Here is a 20,483-nt window from a genome sequence, read left to right on the forward strand (position 1 = left end):
CCTAACTATTCTATGATTCTATGACATATAATGGGAAGCAACCCAGGGCTGCACTGAACAAGGCACCTACCTCCCCATTGTCAGGAAGGACCTTGACCTTCCAGAACAAGGTCACCCACATTCTGGAAGGCTAACACAGGCCTTCACACGCCTATCTCAACATAGGGTTTTGTTTTAGCTTAAGACAACTAGTTAAAGACTACACTGTCTTGAAACCTGTCTTCATACCTGTCTGCTCAACTACACATAAATGCCGAGTGAAGACATTTTTAGCCATGTTCTGTAAACACCGTTTCTATTTACTTTTGAAAGAGAGAAAGACCCAGGAGTTTTTAAGTCTATCGACAGAGTTCACATTTTTCCCTAATGAAAACGAGTAAATAGGTTTTAAGTTAACTAAGGTATCCAGTTTAGTCATCGTTCCCCATTACTGCAAAGCAGGGTGTATTTGCTTCAATTCAGCTCTGCACTAATATAGTTCACAATCAGTTCAATTCATGTGATGGGCTGGAATCTGGGCTGCGACCTCAAAAGAGCCTGTAACCATTCCTGCAGACAGCCACTAATCCATCCTGCTGGCTTACAGCCATGCTGCTGAGAATATTTTCAATATGCAACATATTTTATTCTGTTAAGAATGCACAGAAGCTGAAATTGGAACAATAGAAAAGAGAACGCACCTGGTTTCTCCGACTGACAAGCTACACATTTGCTGTCTTCTGCCTTATTTGATACAAGGCACACTGCACAGTCCCAAGAACCTTTTGGCTTCTTAAATTTGTCTCCAAACCCCAGAGTGACTGTTGTGTCAGTGCTGCTGGAGGAGGATGTCACTGTCGCCGCATTGTCTGTGACTGCTGGCAATGTCAGGGCAGGCATTACTCCTGTTCCAGGCTTTGGTGTCTCACATGCTATACATTTTGTAGCTTCAGGTTTGTTCTGGACCAGACAGGTATCACAATCCCATGTGTTGGGTGCTGTTTTAAATTTGTCTTCAAAGCCCAATGTCCCCGCTGTAGGAACTGCTGCCTTAGAGGCAACACATTGACTTGAGCTTATTGTCTGTTTCGTACTCTCAATTGTTGACACTTTAGCAGCTTCACATGTTACACATTTGCTATCCGTGGTTTTATTTTGCAGACATGGGTCATACGTGTCAGACTGCCAAAATGAGGATGCTTGTTTAGAGGTGTCTCTACCTGCAGAAAAACTACTTATTGCAGGCCTTGTATAGACCACTGTGCTTGTAACAGGCTGCGCAGATGGAGGGGAGTGTGTTTTCACAGAGGTAAAGCCTAGTGAAAAAATAAACAGGAAGAGATCTTATTGATAAAGCAGTACCCTCACTACATGTAAGCTGCTTAAAATCTAGATGACAGAAGCTTAAACCAAGTGCCAATTGTTACAACTTTACATTCTGATTAAATACAAGATGAAGGCCCTGCAAACCTTATGTAAAGGGATGAAATTTCATATGCTGCACTGGGACACAACAGAACATTTATTTAAAGCTTGATTTAAATCTTCATTTCCAAGAAAGTTTTAAATACAAACCTTCACTGGTAGATACAAGTGACAGTACTGAAAGCTGACTGTCCATCATGGACTAGAAATAAACCAATTTAATTTTAAGACACCATGCCCAATTGAATCATGTTTCTGAAGCTATTTCTGCTGTAGTAGCTGACTCACATTTACTTTGGTAGCAGCGCAGCAGTTGGTACTTGGAGCAGCAATCAAGACGGTATCTCCGCAAAGATACTGAGTATTAATTAATAAAAATGAAGACAACAGAACAATTGTTGTCTATAATCTTTGCTCAAAATGCACTAGACATAGGCCAAATCCTTACTTAAAGGTGCCAATTTTAACAGAAAGCAAGAACAAGCAATATGGAAATGCTAAAGAAAATGCTATAGCAATGCATCTTAAACAGCAGCATGAATTCTTGGAAAGCTAAAATTAAGATTTTTTTAATTTATTTATTATGTTGTTGTTTTGGGTTTTTTTTATATCAGAAGTGGAATCTTTTGAACAGTGGATTTAGAACCTGCTTCTCTTAAATTGATAAAGAAAATGAACATCACTTCATGCATAGGTCTTTCTTACACACATGTATTTTCTCTCACTTAGCTCTTTCAATATAAAAAGGCACTGCCTTCTTAAGCACATAGATTTGTCACTTCACAAAAAATGTCTTGGTACAACTCAAGGCTGACAGGAAAAGATCAAATGCAATAAAATCCTTTTTCTTATAACAAAACCCATCATCTATATACACGCACTTTACTAAGCAGCTGAAAACATCTGCAATTACTTACAAGTAAGAATTAGAATAGGGTTTCTAAAGTGAAACAGCCCACTTTACTTTAAAATTACATTTAAATCCATAATAACTGTTATCATTTAAGGCCAAAATATTTACAACTTTTAAAATATCTTTAGGAATGAAACCATCTTTACTATTCTAATTTCCAGAGATGCTGGAGGTTGGAAAGGAATGTTTGTAAAGCATTTTACAAACATTTCCTTTCAAATTCCATAATTTTTATTTATTTACAATGAAACACTGATTATTTGGCTAATTCATTTTATACTTCATTTACAATTGCATCCAAACACATACAGGACAAGTAATGCATCTGGTTTGAAGTTGCAGTTTTCTTTTCAGCAATAAAAGCCACTTCAAATAGAAGGGGAGAGCAACCTTAAGAGATGCAGAGTTTAACGTGATGCTCTCCTGTGTTTGTATTTATGGCTAATATTGCATTAACTGTGACAAAGTGGGGTTTGTTGTGGTGGTGGTGTTTTTAAAAATCAATGCAGTTATATGCTAGCATATATTTGCATTGCAGTATCTTATATATCTTTTTCCAATATCTCTTTTTAAAGAGTTCATAATCTCACCAGGGCTTTTCAGAATGTCTAACACACTTCCTTCCTTTAAGACCTTTGCAGGTTTGGAGGGGCCATCGTATTCTTCTTTTTCCTTCTTATTGCTGGTGCTGTTTACAGTGGCGGTATCTTTAAAAACAAAACAAAAAATACCTTTCACAAAAAAATCCACTTAAAATACATTCACATTTGCTAGAAACATGACTTTACAAGTTTCATGCCTCTTCTATAAGAATCTTAACTATTCTACCTTGTTTACAACAGTTTATAGTTACAATTTGGTTAAAACCAGATGTGTCACTGAAAACACAGTTCGCCTGTAATTGTTTATATGGTCAGAAAGGACAGAATTACTATCTAATATACAAAAGGAGAAAATCAGCACTTCAGATCTCAAATGCTAAAATTTCAGATCCTTACCTAGAGTAAGGAAGGATGTAACTGGTGTATCACTGGATCCAGAACCCTCTGCTGATTTTGCAACAGGATCACTAAATGTAAACCCAATCTGCTGCGAGAGAGAGAGATTTTTTCAGATTCTGAAACTGAAGAAGCTTTAATCAAGTTTCACACACAAACAATAATCTGAAATCCACTCCAAACCTTGGGTATACATGCTGGATGACATAAGAACATATAACATAGAACACACACAAGACGTAGAACACACAAGAACACATAACATTACAGGACAGAAACCTATATATTTGTTTTCCCCATTATCAAGGCAAAGTTTGCTTTTCTGTTCTGCAATATTCTACTAAAGCCTCATGAAAAAGTTGAGCTTGCTTTATTTTACTTACAGACAATGGAGGTAGCACTTCTGCCTCAGTAGATTTCACAATTGGAGATGAAAATCTGAACACAGGACTGCCAACATTACTTGATGGTGGTACCTGTATTTTCAAAAGAATTAAGGCTTGTAGCACCCTGGTGAAACAATAGCAGCTACCTGAATTCACTAACAAGTGTCCTGTGGTGAAGCTGGGAAATCTGATGTTTCATACTTATTTCTAACCCACAGACAAGAGTTACAATAAAAGAAAACAAAGTTTTCAAATGGGCATATAGTACAGTATCATGAAAACCAAATCCCAGAAACCAAGAGAAATCACTGAGATGCTACTTAGATCTAAATATATTAAATACATGCAAAAGCAGACCAGGCAGATGAAGAACCTCAAACTAACTCAGCTCAGTTGTAGTCAGACCTTCAGCAAATACCTCAACATATTAAAGCAGGTATGTGCTTCAAAACACACAAGAATATTTCAATTACTCTGGGACAGATGAATGTTTATTTTATTGCACCCTAGGTTCATATTCTACACTAGGCTAATATAATCATTTATGCTACCTCCGTAGCATTTGAAGCAGTTACACAATTATGTTAACTAGAAGTTTGCTAAAAGATGGACAGAGGCTGAACCAAAAACTTTATGCCCCCCCACCCCCGAATACCTTCGTACCTGATTTATTCAATGGGATATAAACTAATGTTGGTTAGTTTCATGAGCACCATGAAAGAAGTTAACGTACAACAAAGCAGATGTATACTCATCCTAAAAATGTATTCACAATATAGACTAAAGATTTACCTTCATCATCGCTCCTGTTGAGACAGTGCTTGGTGACGATGAGACAGTACTACTGGCAAGAAAGTTAAAGTTGAATGAAGGCAGCGATGCAGCACTGATGGGTAAGGGTACTTTCGGTAGTACTGGTTCTTCCACTTCCTAGGTGTAAATTTTAATTATTGTAATTTTAATTTTTTATCTTTCTTTTAAGAAGTTCTGAATTTTATTTTTTTGCTTTAACCTGAAATTTACAACTTTCTGTTCTTTTTTACAAGAAACACTACCTTCCTACCCCATCTCACCCTTAATTTCCTAACAAAATTAAATATAACCAACAGACCTACAGATTAAAACAAAGCAAGGTTTCAAAATTAATCCTAACCTCTCCAGCTCAGTCTGCCACATCATTTTAATTTACAGCAGCTCTGTTTCCATACAATACTACATTCACCACCTGTCCAGAAAGAATACTGACAGCTCAAAATTGTTACCTGTGCAGAACAGAGAGGGGCACAGATCAGATTTATTTTTGTTTTCTCTACTTTAGTCATTAAACATCTAGAGAAACATCATCCTTCCCAATTATCCTCTCATCTCTTCAAATAAGAGTACACTCTCAAAACAAATGAGAAAGTGTTCCTCTTGCAAAATTAGGCAGGACAGCTGTCAAAGATTCTGAAGTCACTACTGCATTGAACTTGGAAAAAGGTAATGTTTCAAGTATGTGGGTTCCATAGAGTACCAAAAACCCCAAACAAAAGCACAAAACACCAAAAAAGAAAACCAGATTCGCAGCACAGAAGATCATACTCTGGTAAATCTAGTCTGTATCATGTATCAGGATGCAAATTTAAAACTCAGAAACCAGTGTACCTTAAAAACTTCTGGTCTTACCCATGCCTTTTCAATGATTTCATTCCCAAGATTTGATTAGTCAGGGTTTAAATGGGAATATCCAATCTAGTCATAACTTGCACAGTAGTACCAAGATCTACACAGAAGTGACTATGCAGAGATAAAAGTTTGCTACTACAGAAATTTAATGTAGCCTATAGCTTACATCTTTCACAGTTTTGATTTGAAGAGTCTATTGGACCTCAATATTCAGACCATTTGTATTATAGAAATGTTCTCCGGTATTGACTCTTTCTTCATTTTGCATCAGCCAGAAGACTGATATAAATTTTCTGTATTTAGGATTCAATAGTAGCCAGTTTACATTAAGAAAAACAAGAAAAATAATCTTCAAGATAGCCAGGACCATATTTTTATTAAATGGACTTTTCCCATTACATCAAGAAAAAAACCTTCTCATGATGAGTTTGATTAAGTGTCAAAAATTGTGAATTATCATCATCAGACATGCAGAACACTGTCTTCTGCTTCAGACTCTTAGCCTGTATCTTTCAACATGACTTAAATATGAAATAAATCAAACAAGCTTTGCTGACTTACTTGGCACTTGTTTCAAACATCATTCCTTTTATAAAACTATACAAACCTCCACCAAAATTTGTTCATTAAACTGTTAATGAGAAACTTTATAGTGCGAAACAACTCCAAGAATATGACTAAAGATTTCAAAAATGCAAAACAAAAGTTCAGGCACTTAAACAGATAAACAAACTGGAGCCCACCCTGAAACCCACAGCAAGAAAACCACAAAACTGAAATGGCATTATTATAAATCAATACGAGGCAACAAAACTGGCATAACCTCAGTAACCTCAGTGAGAGCAATTAACTTAAGTGTCCCTTACCTGTTGCTCTTGTCCAGGTTTTGATATATAGTGTACTCCTCATCATCTTGCCACCACCACCCACTCCTCCTGAAGACAGACCGTTGGATGCAGGAGTACTGAATTTGGGGTAGGTCAAATTGCTGGCACAGAATAACAATAGGTAGTTGAGGAAAGGGATGGAGGGGTGGCAAAAAGGAAAAATTAAAAAATCAACTTATGAACTAATTGTTTCAAGCTATTACAGCCACTGTTAGTCCTAGAACTGACACCTTCTAATCAGAATCAGTAAAAATACTGTTCCACAAGTTGCTCAGTGCTGGTAAGTATCTCTTAAGTAAGAGCAGTTAAGAGAAGAACAGCTAAGTAACAGCAGCTATGAGAAGGACATACATAAGAAACAGCCACAACACCCATAAAGGAATGATGACTAAGCCACAAAACCTGAAATAGAAGAACTAATTTAGATTGTTATTTTCTAATGTTTTCTTTTAATAGTCCAGACAGTGGAAATTTTGACTGCCAGTTCTCTGAGTCTGTGATGTGCATGTAACTTTGCAGGGATATAAAAGGATAACTAAAAATAAATGTGGGGGAGAATGAGAGAGCATGCCTGTGCACATGAAATGCTACAACAGCTCTTATGGAATAGAGAGGCTTAAACTTGTGTGGCAAGATAATACAGCAGAAGCTTCAGAAGCAGCTCTGGCTTTCCTGGGGACATCAGCAGAAGCAGCAGAGGTGTCTGGATGTGCCAACATTCCAGAAATCTTTTCAGACATGAATACAGATCCCTTTTGTAAGGCATACAAAGGCATTTCTCTGTTCATTACAAAGGTCTAGATCCAAACCAGAAAGATTTCCTAATACAAGTGGGAAAAGACACCCCCCCCCCAAAAAAAAAAAATCAAAGCAAACAAGCAAAAGACAACCCCCAACACCAAACCAGAAGTGAACTAAGGAGTAACAACAATTAAAAGTAGTATGGCATCAAAATGAAGTATCCCTGGGGAAAATTACAGTATCAAAGCTTATCCTGCAGCCAAGCAGCCAGTCATTACAAAAGTACATTTGATCCCACTGCAAGACACCAGGTCAAGTTTCCAGAAGACTGAGGAACAGAATTGGTCTGAACTTCTCAGATACTTGCAGTCTGTGTAGCACTGTAACCACTGAGAGGAAGCCAGATCCTTAAGGCTCATACTTTTCTCTAATCCAAACTGACAATCAATTCGATTGATTGAAAAAAAATCTTATGTCAAAATAGAGCTTTATTCAGACAACTACAGCCTGTCTGTAATAGCCCACATTCCTCTCTTCTGTTAGCACCTGTCAGCTTCTAAGGGGCAAAGACAGTTTTCTGTCTTCAAGCAAGTAAGTCCAACCTATGATTCTGACTTAGGTTTAAAAAATAAATAGCCCCTGGTAGGCTGAACAGAGATGTACCAAAGTACTGCAAGTTAGCTGCATAAAGGTGGAAGGCCCACATGTATTTGAAGAAAGACGTCTGGTTCTTCTGTTGCATGTACTTCCTTATCTTGAGAGCACTTGTAGCCTTGTCCATGAGTATGTCTCTATACACAATGGAATGCTTGTTTACTCTGGTATCAAAGGGACTCTAGCCAGCTGCCTCTCATCAGCTTTTTGTCCTGCTCCACGACATGACACCCAACAGAGACTGGCTTTATAAACCTTTTTTTCTTTAAAAGGGACCACCTACTGTACAGACAGAAGTGCAACATACAACTTGTGAACCAAATAAAAAGCAGTATCAGTTTTCTGGATTTTCCTTCTACATGGAGAAGAAAGGATTCTACCAAAGAAAATTTAGAACAGTCTGAAAACCCACAATTAAACCATAACATCTGTTTGCACTTGTGCCAAACCCTTAGAGCCATCCCTGAAAAGGTGGTGGCTGTGAAGTAGAACTATTAGACGCCAAAACAAAGGGTTGGTTTGTTGTGGTTTTTTCACAAGCCAAGGAATGCCCGAGGCAACATAAGAATTGCTTGGAAGATGAACACAGACAACAAAATACAATTCCCTGCTACTGTTCTTTGAAAGGGATGAAGCCTCCAGAAGAGGTATCCTTTGAACGCCAAGTGTCTTAATTCAAGCACTACCCAAAAGACTAGTTGCCCAGAAGGGAGAACCATCAATATTTTCTGGAGGGGAAGTCATTCTACCTAAACCAAGCAAGCAGTGTAATGCAAGACTATCTCCTCAAGAAGAAATACAATTATTAACTCTCCTGGAATTCTGTGTTTTACTGACAAGTTGACATTTGGCCTCAGATGATTCTAAAGGGCTCCTGTTTTTCATGCAAACTCACAGAGCAAACAAGTGACTCTGCCACGAAAGGAGCATTAAAAAAAATTACTTTCCTCCAGCTTTCAGCTTTAAAAAAACCCCTACAAATTAAATATACACCTGAACTGTAAGCCACTTCACCTTGTAAAGAATCTTTCAGGAAGAATAATTCCCTTAGGACAAAGTTTTCTGACTCCAAGCAATGAAATAATTAGCTGAAACTAATAGGTGCCCTCCCTCCAGTGAACATCAAGATGCACAAGTGGTTGAACTGTCTCGTAATACAATCTTTTCACTGTATTTTCCATTCTCTTCACTGAGAACTGTTACTGCCCTTTCAAAAGAAGGCAGGCAGGCAGATTATAGTGACAAAAGAGAGAGCTTTCAAGTGTTTTGACTTAATAGATTGGACATACCTTTCAGATGGGTTTACTCGCTGTTCTGCAGGAAAACTCTTCTCTCTCATGCCCTGGAAGTTAAGTTTGATTTTTTCAAGATTTATGTAAATGTATTTTCAAAATACATACAAAGCGAAGACAACCAACCAGACATGGTTTGTGCTGTTTGTATCACTAAATATACATCATCTACATAAGCTTGCTCTCTAACCATTATGACAATCTGCTTTGATCTCTGGCCTACAAAGTCCATAAACTTAAATCTGGTTATTAAGACCAGACTGATACTGGAAACATGGGGTTTTTGTTTCTGAAAGAGATGCCAGTCTTGTTTTAAGGAAAGTTCACCAGGGACTCCATCTACACCAAAGTGATCAGAATGGGTAACTGTCAGAAATCTCACTCGGAGCCGGTAGCTCACCTGAGAGAGTTTATACACAACATCAGCATGTTCCATCAGTGACAGCTTTGTGTACAGGAGCATAAAAAAAGGAATGTTGTTTCCGCATCCAAACATTTTTTCACTGAGAACAGCCTGACCCAATAGCACATCATCACATACTGTAGCTAACCATCAGCCACTTACTGTTCCAAAAATACATTTAAATCCATAAAACCTCAAAGCATTTCTTTCAAAATGGCTCCCCTCCCCCGCCTTAAGGCTTACCTCATGCTATTGGTACTCTCTGCCAAGAAAGAGCACCTTATTAGAGTAATTGGTTAGAGACATTCCAAGGTTGCAAAAAGCAGGCAGATAAGGACCAGAGAATTACTTACTTTGTGCTTTGTTTCTACCCTCTGGTGAATTTTGCTGGAATCAGTAGCTGGAGTCAGAGATGGTTTAAAATACTGGGTCCGACTCCCTGACAGAGAGATTGCCTTTGGTGTCACGAGTTTCTGGACAGGTGGAAGCTGAGATTCCATCTTTGAAAGGGAAGCAACAATCAATTTATTCTTGCACCCATACAATGTGCCACAGCATTTACTGATGAAAAAGGCTACAGAACTATGAAACTCCCATAAGACTCAGCACCCAGTGAAAATTATTTGGAAGTGTTGAAAGCATTTATCTTGCAGAGGAAAATCACCAGAAAAACTGTTATGAAATCCAAAAAGTGATAGAAGTAGCCAAACTCTGACTGAATCCTATTTTAAAATTTGGCAGTTATCTTTACAGACAAATTAATTCATGTTCCTATAATCAAAATAACTCATGTTATTATAATACGCTTCCATCTTTTCCTCTCCTCTGTCCACACGGTAATATTTTTTTTTACTGACATAATCCATTCATTTAACATTCAAGGTGTTAAGCAGCTAATGGTGGCATTTTTCCTCCTTTGAAGCAACAATTAAAAAAAAAGTTCCAAAGTAATTTTGAAATAGTCTCATTTATTAAAACATGTTCCAATGTTTCAGATTTGCATTAGATGCACTTAAAAATACTGGTTTGACCTTGCTTGTCAAAGTAATTTTCGGACAAGTGCTAATTTTTAATAGAAAGCACTGTACACCCTGCAAAACTGACTAAACTGAATTCTGAAACAAAAAAGCTACAAGATTCACCACAGGCTTCATCTGCAGTCTTAGGGATCAGAAGAGTGAGACTTCAGATGCATGCTATTTTTTTAAATTAACATCAAAAGAAAACTGTGTTTACAACGCTGCTTTAATTCCACAGTATCTCCCAACTCTTGGTAATAAAATTCATGTTGTACTATCTATAAAGTGGTTAAAAGTACTTCTTTCTAAAATCTATTATACTCATTTTGAAACCATGAGTAATATGTGGTTTATTTAAGTTCACAAACCCATTTTGAGTGAAGAATGGTCCACTGCTCTTTTTAAATGTAAACAGAATAGAATCAGAACAGAATAGCTGGAAGGGACCTAAATGATCATCTAGTCCAACTGCCTGACCAATGCAGGGCTGACCAAAAGTTAAAGCATGTTGTTAAGGACATTGTCCAAATGCTTCTTCAACACTGACAGGCTTGAGGCATCAATCACCGCTCTACTAATCCTGCTGCAATGTTTGATCACCCTCTCGTTAAAGAAATGCTTCCTAATGTCAAGTCCAAACCTTCCCTGATTGATGCGGCTTTGAGCCACAGGTCCTGTCACTGGATCCCAGGGAGAAGATCTCAGCACCTTCCTCTCTGCTTCCCCTCCTCAGGAAGCTGTAGAGAGCTGAGGTCACCCCTCAGCCTCCTCATTCCAAGCTAGACAAACCCAGTGCCCTTAACTGCTCCCATAGGACATTCCTTCCAGCCCTGTCACCAGCTTTGTTGCCCTCCTCTGGACACTTCCAAGGACCTTAACTCCCTTCTTAAATTGTGGGGCAAGAACTGGACGCAATACTCAAGGTGAGGCTGCACCAACACTGAGTATGGTGGGATAATCACCTCTGTTGATTGGCTGGTGATGCTGTGTTTAATGCACCCCAAGATGTGGTTTGCCCTCATGGTTGCCAGGGCACGCTGATGACTCACAGTGAGCCTGCGGCCAACCCGCACCCCCAGGTCCCTTCCTGCAGGGCTGCTCTCCAGCCACTCCACTTGCAGTTTATACTTGTGTCTGGTGTTACTCTGTCCCAGGTGCAGAATCATAGAATAGTTTGGGTTGGAAGGGACCTTTAACCGTCATCTAGTCCAACCCCCCCAACCTGCAGTGAGCAGGGCCACCTTTATGTAGATCAGGTTGCTCAGAGTCCTGTCCAACCTGACCTGTTTACAGGGATGGGGCACCTACCACCTCTCTGGGCAGTTCTCCCTTATATCCAGTCTGAATCTACCCTCTTTTGTTTTAAAACCATTTACCCCTTCGTCCTATCACAACAGGCCCTACTAAAAAGCCTGTTCCATCTTTCTTATAGGCCCCTTTAAGTACTGAAAGGCTGCAATAAGGTATACCTGCAGTCCTCTCCAGGCTGGATGACCCCAGCTCTCTCAGCCTTTCCTCATAGAATAGGTGCCCCACCTCTCTGTTCATTATTACAGCCCTCTTCTGGACCTGCTCCAACAGGTCCATGTCTGCCCCATGCTGAGGACTCCAGAGCTGAACACAGTACTCCACATTGAGTCTCATCAGAGTGGAGTAGGATAGAATCACCTCCCTCAGCCTGCTGACCACGCTTCTTTGGGTGCAGCCCAGGATATGGTTGGCTTTCTGGGCTGTGAGCGCACACTGCTGGCTCATGCATAGCTTTTTATCCACCAGTATCCCCAAGTCCCTCAGGGATACTCTCAATCCCTTCATCCCCCAGCCTGTATTGATGCCAGGGGTTGCCCTGACCCAGGTGCAGGACCTTACACTTGGCCTTTTGAACCTCATGAGGTTCACATGGGCCCATTTCTTGAGCTTGTCCAGGTCCCTCTGCATGGCATTGTGTTCCTCAGACATGTTAACCACACCACTCAGCTTGGTGTCACCTGCAAACTTGCTGACTACATCACTGATGAAGATCCAGAATTTGTTCTCATTCATTTTCATGCCACTGATTATTGCCCAAGACTCCAATCTACCTAGATCCCTCCACAAGGTCTCTTGTCCCTCAAGAGAGTCAACAACACCTCCCACTTCTGTATCAGCAAACTTGCTAATGATGCATTCAGCTCCTGCATCCACAAATCACTGATAAAAACACTGAACAGATCTGACACTAGAATTGAGCCCAGAGGAACACCGCTGGTGACCAGTCACCAGCCAGATTTAGCCCCATTCACTACAGCCCATAACACCATGCCATTCAGCCAGTTCTTCACCCAGTGCCCTGTAAACCGGCTCATCCCACACCTGCACAACTTCTCCAAAATGATGCTGTCAGGCTATCAAAAGCCTTACTAAAATTCACCTCCTTCCCTTCATCCATAAGGCAAGTGACCTTATTGTGTAAGAATATCGAATTAGTTAAGACTGGAACATACAATGAAAAAAACAAGTCACCCAGTTAGATATTTAATATACCAAGAGCTATTCTGTCTGGTGCAGCTCAAAATAAGAAAAATACCACAAAGAATACCATCAAAAAATTCTGCTTGAGTGCTCAAGTGTTCTGTCAACCATACATTTGCTTTAGCAGGAAACTCTCAACCTTCTCCTCCCCTTCTCAGCCAAGGCTAACCTTCCCCTGCCAAACGTTATAAATTCTAGTATTATGAACAGACAATTTCTCTGCTTTTACCCAGTGACAGCTGCATGCAACATTCGCTTCTGACTGACGTCAGGCCCTATGCTGCAAATCTAGTAAATCTTTCTTAATACCTCATCACAGGTGTAGTTCCACAATTTAACTGAGAATCCATATTGGCTTTGTTTTCAATTATTTAGATAATATTTATGGTAAAGAAATGATATGCTCTACTTTTCAATTTAATTTAGCATATGGGGAAAGATGGTACAGAAAATACAAGATGCTTGTAAATTCTGAAGCGCCTGTAAAATTCATTATACTTCTAATCAAGGGATTAGCATAGAAACTTCTTGAGAGATTCTGTCCATAAAGATAATGTAATTCTAAACGTGAGAGAGCTTCACAGTCCTTCTAGTGTGGGTAGAAAAAGACATTTTTAGCAACTTCCACACAGCTGAGACAGCTATAATTCATGTAACACTAGCATTAACTTGAATTCATGTGTATGCTGTCACTGACGTTTGTGACATTTCTTGTAATAGCTATAAAGAGTAGAAAGTTATCTAACTCGGCTTAAGATGTTACTGATTCTTACCTGGTTTCGCTTGGATTGGAAGGTAGTAATATTCAGCCCACTCCTGTCCAAAGGCTAAGGGGGAAAAAAAGAGTAAATATTAGAGGACAATTTTTTTTTTTCCCTAAGAGAGGATTCCATCAACAAAAACGTGGGGGGGTTGTGATCAACTTACAGAAGAAAGTGGACTAGAAGACGGAATCCTTTTAGCATCCTGTTGAAAGACAGTGCAATAAATTAAACTGGACACTACATAAGGAAGATCTTCATCCTACACTAGCACATTTACTATGTTTTTCAAACACACGAAATAAAACAGATGAAAAGGAGTGCCATTTACCGCCAAAGGACTTGACATCTTCTCCAATGACTGCAAGATGCGCCGTGCTGTGGAACTTGTCACACCACAGGATTGCACATTTGCTTGTTTAGCTTTCATTTGTCGTCTTACTGGTGGCTGAAAAATTAGCATTGCAAATATTATGACACTGATTTTTTAAACATGAATGTATTTTATGCCCTGTGGCTACACCAATGGCAGAAAAATCCACTCACTAGGCATTCAAGCCATGAAGAGGAAAATAGGCTCTACTGACTTTATAAAAGTTTCAGAGGAGCCCCACACACCTTGCACACAGGATAAAGCAACAGAAGAAATACTAAACTGAAAAAGTTCATAAAAGGGAAGATGTTAGACCTGTAGGGTCTCTGAACCAGTAATTGGGAAAACCGAACTGAAGCAAAGGCTTGTGATGTACAAAGTACTTTCACTAACAAAACAGATCTCAGAGTTTCATGATGGTGTAAGTGTAAAACCAACATATACAATCATCATCAGGAATTTCTAGTTTTACTTCTCTTGTTTCCTTCTTTCCTCCGAGACTACACTTGACTGCAGATCTTTTTACTCTGTTTAAAAAGACAAAGATCTGATCTGAACTGTAACAGATCTAAACATATTACACTGAAAAGTGAACTGGTTTATTTGTACCACATGACTTTGAATATAACAAAAATAAAATATAAAAAAATATAAAAAACCCAAGCTTTTTTTTCAGTGTGACTTTCTTCTTTCAATTATGTTAAACCCCTCATGTAACCACACCATGCTTATCGAGCTGCTACGTGCAGACAGAATACAGACTAAACAGCAGGTAAAAAATACAAGCAAGACTTGCTGTAATCTACAATATGCAGCAACAAGCAAGCTAATCTCTCCTTCAAAAGCCTAGTATTTTGGTTCCTCTTTTCAGCACAATCCACATTTATTTTGTGGCAAATAGAAAGAGCTGACCAAAGAGAGCTCCTATCTTACAGGAAGTTTTGAGTGTTCTGAAGTCGAAGTGTTCTTGATTTAACACCAAGTCAGAACAAACTACAAGTTTTCAAGGTTTCCCCTAAGTCAGGAACTTGGAGGTCCCCTTTGTTCCATGGCAGAAATAAGCTGCCAGAATAGGTCCAGCAAACTCTTATTTGCAGTTCCTTAAATAAAGTTCCTTGTGACTTTTTTTTTTTTAAATAAAGGTAATTTTGACTTAAAACACATTCCAACCGAACCAGATTTTATTGACTTCCTTTTAAAATCAACTCTAGCTACTAAGAGTTGGCAGCATTTTTAATTTGCTGGTTCATTTTAGAACACAAAGAACTCTTAGGGACAAGTAACTCTTTTCAAGAGCTAACTGAATGATACTAAAATAGAAAGCATTTTATTGTTTATCTTGAGATTGGATTTAGGACTGCATGCATCCCTCTAGGTAACAGAAAAGCAAAGGACCAGCCAAGTTGCCTTTTAGACACTACTGTAGTAAAGAGAGCACAGTTTTACACAATATATTCATAGCATGAATGTAGGTATGCTTGTGCAAGATCTACAAACAAGTATCAGGCAGGCAGCTTTTGCTACTATAAACACAAGTTATGCCACTATTGGTTTTATTTACATGTTATTTTAATATAATACAGTCAGTAAGCAGTATTTTTAAAGAGTTGACAACAGAGGAAATCCCAACTACAGTCAACTAGCCAGAACCTAAGATGTTACTGTCATTCTTGTGCATCGCAACAAGTATTTCTACATAAACTGTTAAAAAAAATGTAAACAGAAATTGTTCTTTTCTACTCTTGTAGGCTGAGAGGGCAAAATAGGAACTGTTGCCACATTTTAAGCTCCCAGCTCACAGCTCTTTTGGCAGTGTTACCCCTTCTGTATTTTGCTTACACTTCCCTCAGGCGGCATTGCTATTCTCATACCTGATAAGGAGCAATTCGTGCTTTTGTCTCCCTCGCTGCTGCAGCTGCACCACCATAAGTGGTCTTCCCAGGGTAAAATGGAGAATCCCCAAGCTGGCTTGTCTTAAAGACAGAAGTGTTTCCGAGTGACTACAGAATGGTATTAAAATAAGTGGTTAGTAAATGGCTACAAATTCAAACTAGTTAAAATTGATACTGTGCAGTACTTACAGGAGAGGGAGATCCAAAAGCAGATAAATTGAATGCAGGTTTTTTAGAGCTAGCTGCAGGATGCTGTGAGAGGGAATGAGATCTTTCAGCTTCTGTGGACCAGAGCAATGGTGCTGAAGTATTTTTTGAAACTGTGATATCTGTCAAAATGACACATGCCATATGTAAATGCCTTGTGTACATAGAGAACTTTAATACTGAAGATCACACTAACACCAGAGTTCTTTAATACATAGGTCTTAGAGAATTAAGAGTCCCCTAACATGCATTTCTCCAGCATTCTATAACCTTCAGAGCTCTTCAAACAGATCAATTTCACATACTGCATGAAAACCAAGGGCCAGCTCTTAACTTGGAAGTCTGTTCACAGAACTGCAAATATGTTACCTTTCAGTAATCTTTCGAAAGCGTGCACAAGTTAATAGTATGCTTCCAATGCAATGCAAAGCAATTTCATTTTTTCTTCTTTCACAGTAAAATAAAAGGGAACTTCATAAACACTGGTGCATCTATAATAATACAAAGTTTTTCCTATGTTGGTAAAGGGTTAGAGGCCAGCATAGGCCAGAACTACACAGGTTTTAAACCTGAAAAATTCCCTAAAGGCTGAACTAACAGAGTTTACAACCTATTTTCCATGTATGTTTTATAGAGACACGCCAGAAAGCTCTAGTGTACTCAGGTTATATTGCTAAACTCTGTCAACATCTACTCTGCACTGTGAAAACATGTTCTCCAGAGAACTTGCTGAGCACACCTCAATCCCCATTTATACTGGGGGGGGAAGGAGAGGCGCTAGAAAAAGCTGCAAACCTGTTGTTTGCCCTTTCTCAGTGAGATCACCTAAGTCCCCATCTACATCAATACAATGGTTTGGGGTTTGGTTGGTTGGTTGTGTTTTTTATACTTTAAAATGGTGTACATTCCTTACTGAATTCAGCAAAAGACATGGCAGTATAAACAACTGATGCCTTCTACCAGGAAAAGACAAAAAAACAGCCCAGAACTTGCTCAATCAGACTAGTTTCTTTATTGACTCCTGGTGAAAACAGGAAAATACCTATTTGTGTTTCTATTTGTCACCTGCATTTATTCAGAGTTAAGCAACTGTCAGTCAAATATTGCAAATCACTATTCCTTCTAGGCAATCAACCCAGCTGTCCAGCTACAGAGTCATCTGCAGATCCTACTATCCGAATTTAAGACTTACAGATTACCTATCTAAAACTGTGTTTATCAGCACTGACTCAATATCAGAGTCTCACAAATGCATTCCAAGGCATGCTTATATTGAAAAGGTGACAGGATTATATATTAAAAATTAAATATAATTGTAACATCCAAAGCTGATAGTCACATACTTTATTCACTAAGGTGATGTGGAATATTAAAGAATGCAAAGTACTTCATGTTATCAAAAATCAATTAGAGAACTTGAAAGTTACCTTTATCAGATGCTCTAGAGGAGAAGCCACTGGTTGTTGAGATGTTATCATCATCATGCTGAGAGGTAGAATCTTTTATTTCTCTTACAAGAGACAGTCCAGGACTGCCAATGCCAAGTGAAGAAGATGTAGAGGGCTGACAATGTGGTACTGTAGAATCCAACATGGTACAGTTCAAATGGCTCCGATGAAGAGAGGGCCTTGTTAACACATCCGAGTAGTTCAATGCAGATCTACTTGTGGATGGTTCTAAACAAGAACAGGGAGACAATTAGCTTTTCTATAGGCAGAAGCCAAAACCTGTTTTCTATCAACAGTCATGCTATTGCCAAGTTTCAAGCACAAAAATAGAGAAGCCAAATTTAACGTCTTCCTCGCCCAGATAGCGTTTCATCTGTCTGATTACAACAGCAACACTGCTTGTAATACTAAGTATTAATGTCCTGTTAAGAAGCAGCTAATGATGGGGTTTTACAACACCAGATTCTGATCCCATGTTTAAGTGCTATAACACTGGGTCTTTCACTAAATCAAACATGTACGTCCTTCTTTTGTTGACAAAGCTTGCAATAAGCTTTCCAAAATTTGAAATTACATGCCAAGTTACAGACTTGCAGTTTACATAATCTTGTAACACAGATGATGTTAATCTGAATACATGACATGAAAATGAGTATTTCCAGAGATTTTTTGGGGGAGTTGTTTGTTTTCATGCCATCATCCCTCTTCCCAAATTCTACTACATCAGGTCATGCTACAGGCAAAACATTATCCATTAACTTCTGAGATGTGGGCACAAACGACAAGCACGCATCATGGCCTCAGTTGCAAGGTAGGCATTTTTTGCCTCATGAACCACTCCAGTGTCCTGCAAGAGGTGGTCTCTCAGCTCCACCTTGCCACCCGAATGAAACAGCTATTAATGAATATCTTGCCTGATAGCCATGGAAGTCCATAGTCCCTCCTGGGAATTCTGGATATGAACACGATTTTGAGTCACTATCCTCTTGATATTTGCACTGAAGCTTAAACTAGCTAGTTCAATCTTCATAACCACCACAGTATCAGTAATTAGTTCTCCAAAGCACTGGTAGATTTTTAGGACTCTCTTGTTCAAGATAAAGTGTTACCATGTTGAAGGCTGGCCAAACAAAGGAATACAGCCGCTAGCACATTGGTACCTCAGAGCTGAAGAAACGAGCATTCTAAAATTATAATAGTAGTAATAATTAAAAAAAACAAAACCCAAAAAACTCATTATTAACTACAGTGAGAAAGATTGGCCTACAGCATCCACAGACTGCAATGCAAGCTACTAAAGGTTCTAGGGTGTCCATCTGCTCCTATTTTTTTTAGAGCTAGAAAGTTTGTTGTGCAGCTGTTCTTACTGAAAGATCCTTTCACACAGTTCTTCAGGAAAGCCAACACATGTTCCTCATTCATGAAGACCTTCTCTATTCCTTTATCCAAACTCATCCTCAAGCTACAGCTACACAGAAATAATAAAGCTCCTTATTTACAATTAGATGACACTGGTGGCAAAGGTATTTCCTCATTATTTCCCATTCTGCCAACAACAGAAGCAACTGACTTTCCGCACAGATGGCTATGTACGTGTGCTCAGACAAAACTTCTCTACAATTTAAGTTCCACGAAACTGCTAATTTAAGAGAAACTCAAATGAGAGCATATGCAGATTTACAGGAGAACTACAGAAACAGGGAAAGATACAGATATAAAACAGATCTTTTATGCGGTGAAGGGCTGCAAATTTCTTTGCCATGGATCCAAACAGGTTTCCAAAGATCCCACGCTAGCTACGCTCATACCTTAATGTTACCACATATTTCAAAAAAATTTATTTTGAAAGAAAACATATGGAAATTTTGAATGAAACATATTTCAAAAAGAATAATGTCATGGATCAAGTTCCCCAATTCTTCATTGAACTAACAAGGAACTTTACTAAATTAAGAAGCCCAGAGAAACAAAAAAAAACAACCAACCCCACAAAACAACAACAAAAATATCAGGACATGAGAAGGAATTTTCCTCTGGCACTCCAGCATCTGGTCTTTTATTTTGAGGACAGCAGAACAAATTAATGTTTTTATTACCTTAGGCAATTAGACAGACATTCATTCCAGACCTTCCAAAAACAACACGTGACCCAGCACACTTGCAAATGAATATTATCAAAATTCTGCACCTGGATAATTGACTACCTGAAGTTAACTGATGGCTTCCAAGAGCTGTCAGACAACCTCCAGTACGTTTTGCAGTTATGTCTGCAGAAACTGTATAACATAACTGCAGTTTCAGAAACAGTTGGGGGGGGTGGTGTTTGGTTTTTTTTGAGGTGTTTTGGTTTTGTTGGTGGGTTTGGTTTTGGTTGTTTTCTGGGGTTTGTTTATTTATTTATTTTTAATTCTGTCAAAATGCTCCTTCCAGCTTCCCTTAGAAATTTAGATTCAGAGCTAGAAATCTGTGAATAAATACAGATGGCCAGAATACTAAATGAATTTTCACATACCGTCTAGATTAATTCTTGCTGTTTCAGGCATGACTCTCCCATCAATCACGATGGTATCTTCATTTGCATAATCATGGTGATAGTTTACTGGATTCTCTTCCTGGTCTGTAGATTCATTTGCATCTACACATTCATCTTCACTTTTATTGAAATACTTCTGTAACCATCCCGGTACAATGTTTTTCACCGATGCTGTCATTCTGCTAATGATTCCCTGCTTGAAAGAAAAAATAAACACTTGTTAATTACAGAAACACAGTCAGCAGCATACACTACAATGCAGCCTTGCACACACTTTGAAGACAGACATTAGATAGCAAATATTCAGGACAAGAATAATATAGAGGGGGTTGATTCTTGACATAGGATCTCTACACTTCTGGGACACATGTGACAAAACTTAGCCCAGTGTTGATT

General features: G+C 38.7%; 1 protein-coding gene across 1 annotated transcript; it reads right to left on the bottom strand.

Moving 5' to 3' along the window:
• Window positions 1-606: 606 nt before the first annotated feature.
• LOC104408464 (nuclear pore complex protein Nup153-like) lies at window positions 607-20,278 on the bottom strand. Its single transcript, XM_010018079.1, is given in 16 exon segments — window positions 607-1,295; window positions 2,908-3,024; window positions 3,316-3,403; window positions 3,699-3,791; window positions 4,494-4,631; window positions 6,233-6,272; window positions 6,274-6,354; window positions 8,938-8,990; window positions 9,697-9,843; window positions 13,647-13,700; window positions 13,801-13,839; window positions 13,966-14,082; window positions 15,879-16,007; window positions 16,089-16,228; window positions 17,534-17,782; window positions 20,067-20,278. Coding segments are annotated over 16 exon segments (2,373 nt in total). The 5' UTR covers window positions 20,266-20,278.
• Between the last annotated feature and the right edge of the window lie 205 nt (window positions 20,279-20,483).

The sequence above is a fragment of the Nestor notabilis genome, unplaced genomic scaffold (genome assembly GCF_000696875.1).
Source record: "Nestor notabilis isolate BGI_N333 unplaced genomic scaffold, ASM69687v1 scaffold5077, whole genome shotgun sequence".
NCBI classification, from domain to species: domain Eukaryota; kingdom Metazoa; phylum Chordata; class Aves; order Psittaciformes; family Psittacidae; genus Nestor; species Nestor notabilis.